General features: G+C 43.5%; 1 protein-coding gene across 1 annotated transcript; it reads right to left on the minus strand.

The window, feature by feature from the left end:
* Positions 1 to 370: 370 nt before the first annotated feature.
* On the minus strand, positions 371 to 5786 carry LOC139294623 (leucine-rich repeat-containing protein 27-like). Its single transcript, XM_070916544.1, has 11 exons — positions 5568 to 5786; positions 5272 to 5402; positions 4939 to 4997; positions 4400 to 4552; positions 4201 to 4316; positions 3314 to 3588; positions 2552 to 2692; positions 2118 to 2229; positions 1475 to 1563; positions 596 to 716; positions 371 to 499 (listed from the first exon to the last, which is right to left on the minus strand). Exons 1-11 carry the CDS (start codon positions 5784 to 5786, stop codon positions 371 to 373), a joined length of 1545 nt encoding a protein of 514 aa, XP_070772645.1.
* Between the last annotated feature and the right edge of the window lie 9986 nt (positions 5787 to 15772).

Here is a 15772-nt window from a genome sequence, read left to right on the forward strand (position 1 = left end):
CATTATTATTACCATTTCTAATGAATGCCCCTTCTTATATTTTAAGCCTTGTTTAATTCACATTGTTTGGTGGTAATTCAGTTTTTAAAATTGACACATGAAATATGGTCTGGTGAGCCAATGTAACATTCAATAACTGAATGGCTTCATTTCACACAGTAAATAAGTAGCAGCACCACATTTACCTTGTGCATATTTGAGGTGAATGCGAAACATGACTAGTTTGTATAATGGAGGGGGGTGTCTGGCCCAAGAGAAAGAACTGATATTTAATTTTTAAGTATGGAGCGTTACAATTGTCATTCATAAAGGGATCAGTCTTTACAATGAATTTTGAGTATGGATTCAAAAATCAAAACACCAGGAGTGACTATGAGTGATTATAATCTCTGTCAAGGAAACTCTGCCAGGTGTCTCCGGTGAAGACAGTGAAACACTTCTGAAGATCTCTTCCCCGATTTCTCTTCCTCTCTAGGAGCCGAGCCTGCAACTTCCTCATCTGTTATTCAAAGTGGGAGCAAAACAAACAAATTCAGATCAATAACCTTGGGTTAAATATGGATGGGCTGTGTGAATACTGAAGTACAGGTCTGACCTCTTCCACATCTTGCTCTGCTGCCGCCATCTGCTCCGTGCTCGTGCCCCTGGGATGCCGGCGTCGCTCCTGCATCTTCTCGACGCGGGCGCGGATCTGCCGCTCCAGCTCACGGGCTGACCTGGAGGGCCACACGGGTCAAAAGGTCAACATTTCATACCGAAGGACTGAATATTTAGATGCTCAGGTACGGCCAGTGGTATCATAGCCTTTGTGTCTGGCAGACAACTGATTAAAAATGCAAACCTGCGACCGGCTGTTTTCACCTTAGTTCAGATTTATTCTATCAATGACAACAGAAAAGTCTAAGGCGCACTATCTAATCTGGTTCATCTGTTTTTGGGGCATAATGTTGCTCAGGAAGAACAAAAGAAACTGCTCTATGGTGGGCGTACAGTCTCTCTTTGTCCACTAGGTGTCTCTAGCTTTCCACCTGCATCTGCATGGCTCACAGTTGTAGAGCATGCAAAATGCCATTTGGTGGATACTTTCATGCCTTAAGGTCAGGCCAAAGACCTGTTGTTCCAGTACTCGTATGGCTCAGGATGTTCTGTCTCACTGTTTGAGTTGTACACACCAAAATATCCCAAATATACAGATACAGTCTGTACAGCAGTCTTTCCATCAGGTCCACTATCCCTCACTGATTTCCCTTACTAAAGACAATTCAGATGTTGATTTTGCAAACAAGGCTGCAACTGAATATCAGGAAGTCCCCAATATTTTGTACATTCAGTGTTAAAGCTGTCCTAAAGTCCTGGCCAATGCGGCAGGTCTGATTCTGATTCTTATACTGGCTCAGGTTTCAGGTTGTTGTGCACTACTTTTGTTTGTTGTCTGTAGTTGACAGTCTTTTGGTCACCAAGAGCTCCCATTTACCTGGCCTCCTCACACTCTGTGATGGCCATTCTGGTCTGACTTTGAGGAGTATCACAGCTGTCCTCCACACCGGGTTTAGAATCTGTTTCCTGTAACAGAGAGAAGAGGTGTTTATTATCATGTACAACATTGTGAACATGATACAGCTGTTGCGACACCTCCTACAAAGGTAGCTGCAACACAACGTCGTCGTTGTGTCAAATTACCCACACAGGGTTGTTCTTTACTACGTTTCTCAGTGAATATTTACACTGATGTTGCCGGTTGAATGCAAACATTACGAGCTGCTCTTCAGCTGTGTGCATGCAAATGCAGTCGACAGTCAAATTACTCAAAACCATCCATCTGCATTCTCTACAGTTTGTGTGTGCCTGCGTGCATACATCAGCTTTGGTAGCTACATGCCGCTGCTGTGCGATCACTGACGCAGCACACTCCATCACAAGCGCCGGCATCTGTCGCTGCCTCCAACAGCCACTACCTGAAAAGTCATTCACTAGCATCAAACTGTTCTTCATCTTGTGCTAATTTCATATTTATTGATATGCTCCTCTAGTCCTCTACATGTCACAGAGGTGGTGCTCTACTGCCCCCTTGTGGTTGACAGGTTGACAGGTGGAAATCAAGGTGATGCGTTGGCCACACATACCTCTTGTTTTCTTTGTCTTTCATGCTTCTTCAGCTTGTGCTCGGACATTTTCTTCTCCTGTGCGGTCTTGGCCTGTGTGCGCCACTTCTGAAGGGCCTCTTGGCTTCTACGGGGGAGCCAGATAACAACGCACTGTAATAGATCTAAGTCAAGGAAATGGGCTATTGTGTCTAAATGGTTGCAAAGGGGTCTGCAAACAATGATTATTCTTTCTGTCTTATATGGATTCCTTACCGTTAGTCACTTGGGCAAATGCCAATTAGACACAATGTAGTCCTGCTTTATGAAACAACATTATGTCATACCTTTGGTATTGCCTGGCCTGATTATTCTGTGCAATTGTTCCAATGTAATGGTCAAAATGCAGTCCAGTGGGATAGTCAGTGAGGCATTTATTACATTGAACTCAAGCTCTTACAGGAACGTACTTTCTTCTCTGCTCGAGAACAGCTTGTTTCTCCTTCAGCTCTTTCATTGCGGCCTGTCTCCTTTCCTCTGGCCTCTTCCAGTGCCGACTGTCAAACAGAGCCAGCTCGGGAATTACGCCGGCCTTCGTAGTTGCCTTTTTCCTGACAAATAAATTGAAACAAAATGCTTTATTTTTATTGCTCTCCTGAGCTCCGAGTCCCAGCGGAGGCAGCCAGGGAGATGTTTATCGCTTGGTCTCCTCTGCAGAGAATGTCATTAAAAAGTGTTTTGCTATCCTTTTCCGAGGCACCGAGCCATACGCTTGGCCCTCCACCGCAACTCCAAACCTCAGCACAAAAGTTATCTACTGAAACAAAACCAATCCACCTCCTCTGTCCTACTATCAGATAGCCAATACCACTTTCAAACTTCATTGCACGTTATATCTGAAGAGATGAAATATGATTTATGCCCAGCAGATATTTGCTGCCTCGATACATTGTACAAAAACAATAGCAGGAGTGATTAAATTAGTCGTTTTGGATTTCTCCAGGCATAACTCAACTTACAGCTGTATCTGGTCCAGACATGTTGTTTTAAACAGTTTGACATTTTATAGAAATACAATTATTCGCTTTGTGGCAGAGAGATAAGAATAACAATCTTCTCCTCGAACTCTTGGGAAAAAAAGCAAATAAGCTAATATCCCAACATGTGAAACTATAACAGAGGAAAAGCTTTTTCACTTACTCCTTCCACCCTAATACCTTTACTTTGCTTACCTTTGGGTAACAGGAAGAAGGCACGACTTGTGGTTTCTATCCACCTGTGCTATTGAGCCCAGCTCAGCTTTGTCCAGCAGGATCATCTTGTGTTTGAGCTCCCTGAACCTCTGCAGCTCATCCTCATCCACCGACTCATCCTGCTCCTCCATGCTGGACCCCATCAGCTCTGACAGCTGGAGCTTCTCCACCACTGGCAATTCTACCAATGAAACAACCATGGCAGCAACAAGTATAATGTGGGGGCAGCCAAAACTGGCAGCAGTCACTGCTGTCTACAGATAAAGTGGCTGGTAGAAGCACTTGATGATGATAAAACCGGCTGAGTATCAAGAATTTCTGACAGAAAACAGAGTTCTTTTCCAACTGCAGCCAAGACGTGCCAGCATTTCACCAACAAATTCACATTAATAACAGCAGGTACAACACTCCCTTCTTACTGCCGAGCAAGATATGTGGACAGCAAGTTTTCACCGGATTAAGAAAACAAGGGTCTGAATGTGACTTTTACCCACATGTAGGATAATTACTAAATCCTCCATGTTATCGCAGCTGAATTTAAAGGTTGATGACAATGCAGTATGTAAATGAATGGTGTATATTCAAGTCGGCTAAACTTATACTCTGAGCCAATTAAATGAAAGGAGATTTCCCCCAGGAGACCGGAGCCCTGTCTTTGTTAATAACCTTGTAGGCAGGGAGATAAATCGTTTGATTGAGGGGTTTGGCTCCGCTCATTGTGCAGCAGCAGCCTCTCCTGTGGAGGGCTGTCTTGGGCTTCTCACAGTGATTACCTCCAGACAGTGCTTAGTGACAGAGAGCTCCTGTTTAGAGCCCACAGGTTATCGATCATTTTCATCTGGCTAAAAATATTACAGAGTTGGAACGTGGGGGGGGGTGGGTAGAGTCAGCCGAGTGGCACGCGCCGTCTCCAAGGCAACAGAAGTCACACCAGTGAAGTGGTACCAGGGCAAGGAGCTATTTTTGTGGCCAGCCGTCCTATCTTTGACAAAAAAAAAGAGCAGATGGCTAGATACTGAACACCTTGCTGCTGCACTGTTCAAAGTTAAGGTGCCTTTGATTCACCTGGGGGGGTCTTCCTCACGCTAACTGGCCGCTTAGCCATAGCACTCCTGAGGTACTGGAGGATGCTCCGGACCCCCTGGTTCACAATGTCTTGCGGAGGGAAACTGATGGGGCAGTTCCTCAGGTTCAGGCCTTTGAGGGTGATCACATTTCCTGGGAAAGATGGGCAAATAAAGAATCCCTTAGAACTATGTTTACAGGTTACACTTTTTGCATTTAGCTGACACCCCTATCCAGAATCATTTACAATAAGTGCAGGAATCTTACACACTGTATATTCCTTGATTATCACTCTTAATGTACTGTACATGCAAGCAACAGTTTTAGTGACAACAGCAGAAAGAGGACAGCAAAACATGTGAAAACATACTGTGTATTCTCTCTCTTCATAACTACTAATTATTCAATGCATGTAGTCTAGCTCTAAATTTGCTGCCAGCGAGGCTTACTGAAACTGATTAAACAGAAAGACAGGTTGTTATTTCAAAGAGAGAAACAGAGACATTGCTTCCTGGTAAAGGTGACCGAACTCAACCCACCCAACTCTGGCGGAAGTTCCGAGATGGGATTTCCTTCCAGAAGTAACGTTTTCAGAGATCTACATGAACGAAAATCAGATTATTAGATGATTGCAACGGTCTTGACCAAGACGCACGTTTAATCCTAAACTGAACACGAAAATATGCCATTGTCATAAAGAATCTCATTTTGCCACACTTTGGGAAGTCTAAAATAGAAAAAAAAAAAAAAAAAAAAGAGGATATTATCTAAAAATGTTCTAAAATGTGACAAAGAAACATACTGTTCTCCCATGGTGGGCTTGGAATCAATCAGCATCATCATTTCAAAGAACAGTTGCATAAGTAACCCACCTGTGCAAGCCAATTTCGGTAGGGAGCGATGCAATCTGGTTATTTCTGAGGTCCAGCCACAGCAGGTTGGGCAAGCTGATGAATATTGAATCCGGGATACTGGATACCTGGTTGCCTTCGAGGTATAAATACTGCAGATGACACAATGAGCAGTTAGAATGAGTAGATAAAGCAGAAGAAGACGTTATACTGAGATATAAACTGATGTTCTACTGATTTCTTTCCTTGACAGCCACTGCAGCACGTGTGGCTAGGTGGGTAGAGGTTGACAAATGCACAGTGATGTCTAAACTGACCTTTAGTGTGCTGTTTTTCAAAATACTCTCTGCAACATGTCTCAGCTTAGTCCTGCTCAGACACAATGTCTCTGTTGAATAATATTCTGGGAGCTCCCGTGGCTCAGCATCCTCGGGCGGAACGTGGGGGGTCTGTGGTTTGACAACACTGTTCCCAAAGACAAAGCTCAGCTGCAGGTCAGGGACCTCCTCCTCCTCCTCCTTCTCTGGGGAAGACATTGTTGAAGTGATGCTGAGATGTTATTATTAGCTATTGTACACACACCATTGTTCGGGGCGTTCAAGTGTCTTCTTGCAGTGGCATTTTTCTGCTTATGTCTGAAAATAAGAAAGTTCAGGTAAGTATCACATTCAATGGACAGGTTTCTGTCTAAACAGCGGAATTCTTTTACGTGGCATTTTAGAACTTCACTGCTGCTGCTAGCTAACATTAGCATTAACGTTTCAACTAGCTAACAGCCACCGTATTAGCTTACCTGGAATTTGAATAAACACACTGACTCAGAATCCTCTTATAATAAAAGAATTATAAAACAAACAAACAAAAAAAAAACCCCGAAACGACAATGTCATGCTAACTTTTAGCTGCCGCCTGACGAGTTTGACGTCGTAACCATGGCAACGGGGTCAACAAAAACTACGGCAACCGTCCACGTGCAAACAAGGCGAACTGCATCCGCGATGTATCAACCAGAGACTTTTAATAATACGCATTAATACTCGGCAAATGTGAGCAGGTCACATGCCAAAGCTTCATCGGACATTATTAGTAAATGTGTTATACTTTATAATGTGCAGTATTGTAACAGAGCAGCAACAGGAGCAAATAAACATAGTGTGCATGTTGAAGACAAAGTGTTAAATCCTCTTTCCCCCTCAGTGATCCCGGCACCACCCATCCATCCCCTAATGGGATTGTGGAATAATTCACCTAGGGGGCCGGAGGACAGCACCAGTTTTCTGCTGGTACCAAGCGGTGGGAGCCCTGCAGCTCGTACTGAGTTATCCCGGCTTCACCTACAGAGGTTGGTCCTCATGTGTTGATATGCATGACAGTATGTGATACAGAGCTACGTCGACTACAGTCACTGGCCAGCAACTGTCACACTACTCTCACAACTGTCAAGTAAGTCGGAGTATATGGGGGTAGCTTCCGGTTATCAGTTTCAATATAAAAGTCTCCTTGGCAAACGTTTCCCGTAAGCAAAGATTATACAAGACTGGAGGGATTTTTGAAAGATATAAATCAATTTTCTTTCTTTTGTCCATTTCACTAAAGGCTTTTACTGACGTGCTCTATAAGCAAGAGGTCATAGCGTAAAACAGGTATTTATTTTGATAGACATCCTACTCATATTTCTTGTCAAGACTGCATTTAATCACTGCTAAATTCATCGTGTATTGCTTTAAAGAAGATTTATGATCTAAATTAATTGAACTGGACTTTGCACTGCTGTAGCGTAAATTAATTCAAGTTAATTTATCAACTTTATTCATCCATAGCCACACTGCACGGATAAGTTCACGTTCTCCAATTGATCCGTATGATGCCCCCACCAGTTGCTGCTCATTTGAGGCGACTGCAGTGCCTCTACAAGGTTTGCTGAGCTTTTATTTTGTAAGACAAAACCGCACGACTTCCTGTCTTCTCTTAGCTAACTGCGGCTAACTCGACGCAGCTCTTACTCTCAGCCCCGACAAACATAAGTCTCTCGGTTTGGCTGGCAGGCTACGGAAGACAACTGAACACTACCAGCACCGAGTGATTATATTTACCTCCAACTGTAACAGACCGGAACAGTCTTTCTTTTTCAAACATTTCACGGCTCGTCGCTACCTGCCGCACGTGCTCTCCCACTGGTTTAGACGGAGTTTAAGTGGCGGCGCGCTCTCATTTTCGGCAGCATAAATAACGGGGAAAGAAAGCGAAATAACGGACACGGTTCGGGTGAAATGCATGGCTAATGACTGCTGTCTTTTGAGGAGGGTGTCCGACACAGAGCTGTAGTTTCTCCTGGAAGAGGCGAGGAATGCAATCTGAGCATCAATGTTTCACTGGGGCAAGTGGAAGAAGAGGATGGGAGCCAATAGTTCTTCAAAGCGACCCGTTTTCGATGAAAAGGAAGATGGTAAGTGATGGAAAAGTGAAGCGCCCCCCCCCCTCCCCACACACACACACACACACAAAAAAAATACTAGCAAAAATAACAATAGCAAGTTGTAGCTAAGAGTCACAGTTGTGTTTGTCTGTGTTTAAGTCATAGTGTCCTTTGCTTCAAGTTTGCAGCCGCCGGTAATACTGACGCAGAGTTGTGCTGTGAAGCTAAGTTGTCAAAGTTTCTGCTAAGGAACTGAAGTGTTGGGAGAACAACACTGTTGCTGTTCACGCAGTTTTATCCTCGAAGACAAGGGAGGCCCGTGTTGCCCTTCTTTTTATTTATTTATTTTTTAACAAAGGCTGCTTTTGTGTTTCTGGGCTGTTGGAGGCGTGAAGTCCAACTTCCTGCTAATGGACAGCTAATCTATCCGTCAGTTGTATTATCCAGAGGAGATAACGCAACGAGCACAGTAACCTGAAATGAGTGTCTCCATCACGCCTGGACGACGCGCACTGACGCCATATAAAGTTTCCCGCTTCGAGTTTATCCTATAAAATGAGTGCCTTGCTCACAGGGCAGAAAGTGCAGCTTCACCGCTCACAGTCACAGTTCACATATCTGCTGCTCACACTGTGAGAGAAATACATTGAATGCCTTGAATGAACTCTTTGAAATGTGGACTATTTGAAGACAGATAGCTAATTGCATAATTAAGGCGGGATTAGTGTCATGCATGGAAGTAATGTTAATTCACGATATCTTGTCAGTGTATGAGAAATAAGCCTCTTGGAAGTGCACCCAATGAGCTCAGCACTGAATCTCTCTGATAGACTACAGCAACCCAGTGTTGCCACGGAGCCACCATCGATGTGCTGGCCAAGTTACAGGCAAAACTTGAGTAAATTAGGTCATTTCACTGCAGGGATGTAGTCATATGGCCTCTGTGTGTGTGTGTGTGTTTGGTACACGTTCCTACATACAAGGATAACCCAATTAAGCTAACAGCTTTTTGTCAATAGCCTTTGGAGAAAAGTGTCCAGCTCTAATTCAGATTACTTATCAAGGGGAGTGCTTATTGAAAAGAATATAGGAGTGGCCCCACAGCCTTAAGTGGTGTTTTCTCACTGTTCCAGCACTTGATCAAAGCCAGGACCCTCATCGCTTAATGTATTGAGGGTTTAGAGAGATGTTCTTGGCTCGACTGTACACATTTCTGTCTCTATAGCGGTTCTGTGCGATTAAAAGGAGAAACCTTGAGGCTCGGGGCTGAACCTCTCAAGGCTGAGATGGTGTGTTTTCTCCACTTTGTCTGTGCTGAATGTGAAGAGAGAGAGAGAGAGAGAGAGAGACGCTGTTATCTTTATTATCAGACTGAAATCAGTTTCCATACCCTCCCATCATCAATATGAGGCAGGTGCCACTTATGCATGACCTACAAAACACTAATAACTGCCGTGCTTTAATTTCAATTTCCATCCACTGTGTCAGCAGCCAGTGCATCATCAGCATCACCATGGTCATCATACCTGCCTTTGTCATAACCACTATCATGATGCATAGCTTGAGGTCCACTTTGGTGTGCTTGATGTCATTGTACAATGTTGCCATTACCAAGATGCACTACTGTGCTGTTACTACTGTAGAGTGTGTCCCTTTATGCAGCAATGAAACACTCATCTGCTGAACACACAGTGAACAGTAGGTACGGAGTAAAATGGGCGGAGGGCACTGGCGCGTTAAAAAGAGACAACTGTTAATGCCAGTCTGATCACCTTACCCCCTTCATCTTTCAAAGGGCTGCCTAGCACTGCTAACAGCCTGAGCAAACCGTGGTGCTGCTGCGTTGTGGATTGCTGACTTAGACTCGAGGAGTCTCTTGCTGCCTCTCAGGTCTCTTAGAAACAGCATCTCTTGGCTTCTTGGAAAACAGCATATGGCCTACATTAGGCAGTAATATTAGAGCAGCGTTTGGCTCAAAAGGCTGCAAACATAATCAAGCGGTCAGGTTGATGTCCAAGCGTAGCTGCCAAAAGGGCTTTTTTGGCAGATAGTTTGATTAGCAAAGGGAGGCTGTGGAATTGATTGAGGTGCACATCCTGCTTGTTTCTGCATTGCTTTCCTCACCGAAACTCGTTGACAACAGCATTGAGGGTGAGAAATGAATAAAAGTCAGTGGTAGATAAATGGTGGATAAGGTCTTTATTTTTGTCTTTGGGTGCTAAATCAGTGATCATTTGTTTGTTAAATTTCAGATGTGCCGGTTTCATCACCATAAGGTTGCGAGTGGAGACTGTGCAAAGTCACTGCGCCCGGCCAAGAGATAGTTCAGCACATAACCCCCCCATTGAACCAAAACGTGTTATTTATACACGTCAGTTTTTGTGCGGAACAAATGAGTTATAATGTGTTCATTAGCCAGGCTAGCTGTTTCTCCCTGTTTTGTGTGTTTGCTCTAAGCTAAGCTAACCAGCTGCTGGTGGTAGCTTCATATTTACTGTGGGCAAGAAAGTGACTTACCAAATGTGGAATTATTCTTTTAAGATGAAGCAATGGCTCGTTGGACCCCTTCAAAGCCAGCTGTATATTCTAATGAGTTCAAACAAAGACAAAGACAAAAAAAATCTGTCCTCTCAGGCTGTTTGAATTTGAATGATTTTTAGATGCACAACCATCCAGTATGTAAAAAGTAGGAAAAAAATAGACAAAATCTTGTGTAGCAGTTTTCTTGTCAATCATCATATGACCTTTGAGATTTATCTTGTGACCTCTTAAAGGGTCCCCAACCCCGAGGTTGGAAACCACTGTCCTATACCATGTCCTTAGTGAATAATGATGAACTATGAGCAGCTGTGTGTCCAGAATCCAGCTGCAGCACTTAGGATCAGTCTATTCATTGTTTAAGACGTGGAGTCTTGGCTGCTGGTACGAGCACATCACTCTGGGCTATGGTAACTTCAGGTGGGTATTGTCAATATTTTGACAATTTTATAGACAAACTGTTGGGAGAATGATCAATAAATGAACCCATAAAGAAAGCTCTCATTAATTGCAGCCCTAATGTAAATGAGTTTTTCTCCACAAAGTCGTAACAGTAGAGGCTGGCTGACTGACTGTATAGTTTAACTATTAGTCACTCTCTCCAAGTCCTCATCTGAACTTGGAACAGCACTAGCTTGCCGCTTTTTGAAAGAGAGGCACTTGTTGTGAATGTGATACAGTATTCAGGAGAGAGTGCAGAATTGACAAATGCCTGCTTTAATTGAGCTTGGGCACGGACTTGGTGTACTTGTTAGTTTTGCTCCAAAGGATTTACAAAGTGTTCAAAATGTGTGCGTGATTGTGCATACAGAAGACGCTGTTAATTGTGTTGTCTGTTTATTGTGTTGTTACATAGTTGTATGCACTTGATCATCCGTGTTAAGCCAAAGGCAAATTTCCACTTCTGTGGACGATAAACTTCTATTCTTTGTGTGGGCGTGTGTGTGTGCGTGTGTGTGTGTGTGTGTGCCTGCCTGAATGTCTGAGTGTGTGCGTGGCTGCTCTTCCCGTCAAGGATAAGTGTAAGAGGCAATGAAAGCAGATTTGGTTGAGGATAAAGATAGATGCAGAGAGAGATGGCTGATTACTTGCACTGAATACTGAGGCTCTCACTTTCTTTCATCTCTGATACATACTCTCAATTTCTCTCTCTCTCTTCTATTCAACTCAACTTCATGGCTGCCTGCAGCTACTGGCCTCTTGCCACAGCAGAGGGCCACTATAATTGACCATAGTAGTAACGCAATAGGTGGGGAACACTGTCCTGGTCATATTGCAGTCTCATCTGATGGCAGAGCGTGGGTTATTTCCGTTGTAGCAACTTAATGCGTGTAATGATCAAATGTATAGCAACAGTTCGTTCCAAAATATCAAACTGTCATCCCTCAAGAATAAACATGTTCAGTGATTTGAGGAAAATATATAATTGTGAGTTTTCTGCCCAATATTGCGATTTATGTTGCAATTATTTTCTAGAAATGAAACTACAGACCTTTATTTGAGCTGCAAGAGCTCATAACGGAAAGGAATTGAGCACTCACAGCTTGTCATTTAGTTGAAGTTTAAGCCCTGAAAGGAGTTGAAGTGCCAGTCGAATTGCAGTTGATAAATTGAGCTGGAAGTGGCAGTTGAAGTGGAATGAAAATAAGTTAATGAAGTGAAAGAAGATGTCAGTTTAAGTGTAAGCACTGAAAGCAGTTGAACATGATGTTGTATGAACAGTAGAAGTTTTTTTTGTCAGAGGTGAAGACCTGTGACTTGAAAGGGTTTGAAGTGTAAGCTTTAAAAGAAGCTGCGATGTCAGTTCATGTGCAATCACTGGAAGCACTCGGTTAAAGCTGAGCTAACTCTCGGTTAAAGAATAAGAAATGACAGAAGTTGAAACGTCAGTTGACGTGTTACTTACAGGGTTTTCCTTCTACGTCAACTTGCCTCGTTTTCTACAGAAACGTTCACCAAATGTATTAAGATATCACATTAGATTACATTTCTCAATAATATTCTAATATAGGCATTACATTTAAAGTGGCGTTATATTCATGTTTAACCGTTGCATGGTTAGCCACTTACAGTAATAATGACAAACTGCTGCTAAGTCAGGCCTGACAATGTTTTCATATCTGACTGACTGCACCCTCTGCTACAGTTGACAGCTTTGCGTAGGCCTTTTCAACAGCAGTCATTTTGACTTGTGATGGTAGGAAAAGCACAGGTGTTACTAATAACATTAATGATGGCACCGTTCTCTTTGCCATGATAGTGTGACAGTGAGCTGGCGTGCACAATATCAGGGCCCTGAAACTGAAGCAGCTAAATGGAATTCAGCCATCATTCACTTTATTACTTACTCCTGTGCGTTTCCTTCTGTCGCGCATCAAAGGAAGGCCTTCTGTGCTTTTTCTCTTTGGAACAACCCCCCCCCCCCCCCCACATGAGATACAACACCTCATGAAAGCAGTTCACAGTGCCTCGTGTGCACTTTTCGTCCATCTCTCCGGTCTTATGTAACCTTGTTTGCTTCAGGTGATGTGCAGGTGATGACAGTTGTAGCGGCTCCAGTGCCAGAGCGAAGGAGTCTTCAAAGAGATGAGCTCAGCTTGATGCCTAGGTGACAGCACAGGGAAGAAAGGTCGCTCTTGCTTGTTGAGGTGTGTGCGTCTGTGCCTGTTTCTGTGCAGGGAGGAAGGGATTAGGACAAGGGGAATGCAATTGAAGTGGGCTTGGTGGGGCGGAGGGGTGTCTGTGTTCATTCTCTACACGCCTCATGATTGCTTTGTCTCTCCTTTCTGCTCTTTTTGTCACTGCATATGCACTTTCCCTGAGTCTGTGAGCCTTATTGTTGACCATGAATCCGTCTTTGTCATGGGAAATGAAAGACTTGGAGTTGATAAGAGGAGCGTCTAATAAAGCAAACAAAACTGTTACCTGTGGGCACACTTGCAGCAGTAGTGAGGTTAGTTCAATATTTGCCTCTCTGGCCTTTTATGGAGAAATATATTACTGCTTTCAGCCCGCATTCAGTTCATTCCCGCTGCTTCAATTACTGAACTAGATTCATGACAGAGGGAAGAGGAGCAGCAGTCTCGCCGAGGCAATTCCTGCGGGAAACCCGAATGAAACTGTAAGTACATTTTCACTGTCCCCATTGCTCGGGCAACCTCGCAGCAAATGAGGAGGATCGGAGAGGATGAAGACTCGGATCGCAAATCACAAAGTCAACACGAGTTGCTTGACAGACTGACAGATGTAAACTCTCTGTAGTTAGTAATCCCATTCATTACGCAGGATGTGTGTGCGTGTGTGTGTGTGTGTGTGTGTAGTATCTGACTGTGTGGGGAGGCCTCTGTGCAGTGTAGTGAGACAAACCCTGGGCTCCTACGTTTAAGTCAGCAGCCAGCCCAGACTTTATTGCCCATGGAAACCAATTAAAACCAGTTTTCAGATACTCTCAGCATCCCTGCATTGTTTCCACGTCAAAATTCTTCCAACGTTTAAGAATAATAGTCCGACTGGTTGGCTGTGTTTTTTTTTGCTTTTTTTTAATATAAACTTTTAAGTATATAGGCTTGACCTTTTTGATTAAGTACTTATAACTAGTACTTAGTGCTTATATACTAAATATATATGCTAAGTTATCCAAAGTTGCAGGGGGATTATTGACTGTTCCCGCATGGCACAAATACAGATAAGTTTGCCAGACATGCTAATGATTGCAGCTCATGTTAGAAGAGATAAGACAGTTTAATCCATTCCTTACACCATTATTCCTGTTTTTTTTTTTTTTTTGTTTTATAAAAGCTTAAAGAAAGTTTCTCACTATCTGTCTGATAGCAAAAGTAGGCAAACTTTTAAACTGACAATGAAACGATAGCATTTTTTGTTATGGCCGTCTGTCTGAGATTCGTTTTTTTTTTCCAGGAGGCTATTTGTAAGTGAGAGAATGAGGTCAGAGGAAGGTGACTCTGTTCTTCACATTAACTGCGAGAGGACAGGACAGGACTGCGCGCCTGTTGGCCAGCCTCTATACAGTCAGAATACCACACCACCCACCACCACCGTGCCTCTTCGTGGAGCTCTGAGCTCACTTGTATTGCCAGAGGGTTTGTCACACTCAATATGTTTACATGCACACAAGAAACAAGGTTATTGAGAGAAATCAGGTTAAGAAATCAGAGGACATGTTTACATCCATGTTACCGTAAAACCCGTGTTTACATGCAGTTGGTCAGTAATCCGATTTCTCCCCTACCCCCAACCATATTTTTTAACCAAGGGCTTTGGATTTAATTATTTTGGACACAAGGATGCACCACTTCAAGTAATAATCTTCCCTTTCATCATTCCCTTTGGTCGTGCACAGTTACTGTTCAGTGTCCACGTGGCTGAAAATCGGGTTTTCTAGCAGAAATCTAAATCCACATTTCTCTTAACCCCTTACCTCAATTAAGCCGAGTTTCTCTCAGACAGCCAACAGTAACCCCCCCCCACACACACATATACACTCACTGGTGGCACACAAGCACACACATCCATATTCTCATTCTTGAAATACTCTACAGTGAATGGCCACTGAAATGTGATGCTATTAAATGTGACAGAGGCTCCTCCTTTCCCGCTGCCTGTTATACCCCCGGGGGAGTGTGCATGCAAACAAGCCTCCTTCACTTCGTGGATCAGAGGTCTATAAAAACTGTACTGGACCACGCAGGTGTCGAAAGAGGTGTGTCTTGGGCCACTTTCAGAGAATTCAAGGTGTTGTGTAAACAATGTTTTGGAGGTTTTGGAAATTGGGTTTGGGCTGAGGCATCATGTGAGCGCACACCTGACTGCTGAACTGAATATACAGCCCTGGTGCTTGTCCTAAATACCTGCGAGGACTAATAGAAGTCAGGTGTATCTGGGCCAGAACACGATGTGTCCTGCCTGTGCTTCAAACTCAGAGCTGCTAAGGGGAAAGAACTAGGCCACAGTGTCCATTTCCTCTCACCTTAAACACGCACTTAGAGGCAGTGTCATACACGCCATGCCTCAGCTAAAGCACAGTTTTGGCAGTGCTTAAACGTTCCATCTTCTCCTATGGTTGGAGAGCAAAGCCAGTGTTGCCTAAACTGAGCTGTTTTCTTTTGTCCCTGAGGTAGAATTCCCCTCTTTTACCTCCACTGTGAGTGCTCAGTGATACACTGATTATAAAAAGTCTTCTTTAAATGTTTGCATATGAAGCATTTCCTGAAAATGATCTCAAATTGGGATCGGAAATGTTAACGTGAATCTTTTATGGTACACCAAGACCGTCCCTCTGAAGCACATACTGCAATTTAGTATTTAGTGTGTTCATATGAAGACAGCTGGTGTTGGAAGTGAAGATGCATTATTCAGCCCTCAGTGTACTTTTCACCTTTGACTGCCTGAAAATAAAGTGTTTTTTATTTTTTCAAAACTCAATACCTGAGCAGTATAGAGCTGAACTGTATAGAGCTCTATTTAGAGTCTAGGCCACATCACCCTTTTCCTTTTCTCTTAGAGACTCTTTGTGACTGCTCTTCCTCTTCCTATCCCTCTACCACACTC

The sequence above is a fragment of the Enoplosus armatus genome, chromosome 12, assembly GCF_043641665.1.
Source record: "Enoplosus armatus isolate fEnoArm2 chromosome 12, fEnoArm2.hap1, whole genome shotgun sequence".
NCBI lineage: Eukaryota > Metazoa > Chordata > Actinopteri > Centrarchiformes > Enoplosidae > Enoplosus > Enoplosus armatus.

Excerpts from the sequence above, each read along its gene's own strand:
- LOC139294623 (XM_070916544.1), bottom strand. The coding sequence starts at position 5,786 with ATGTCTTCCCCAGAGAAGGAGGAGGAGGAGGAGGTCCCTGACCTGCAG. Across the intron at positions 2,693-3,313 it reads CTTCTTCCTGTTACCCAAAG|GAAAAAGGCAACTACGAAGG; the intron begins GTAAGCAAAGTA and ends TTTATTTGTCAG. Across the intron at positions 2,230-2,551 it reads GTTCTCGAGCAGAGAAGAAA|AAGCCAAGAGGCCCTTCAGA; the intron begins GTACGTTCCTGT and ends GCTCCCCCGTAG.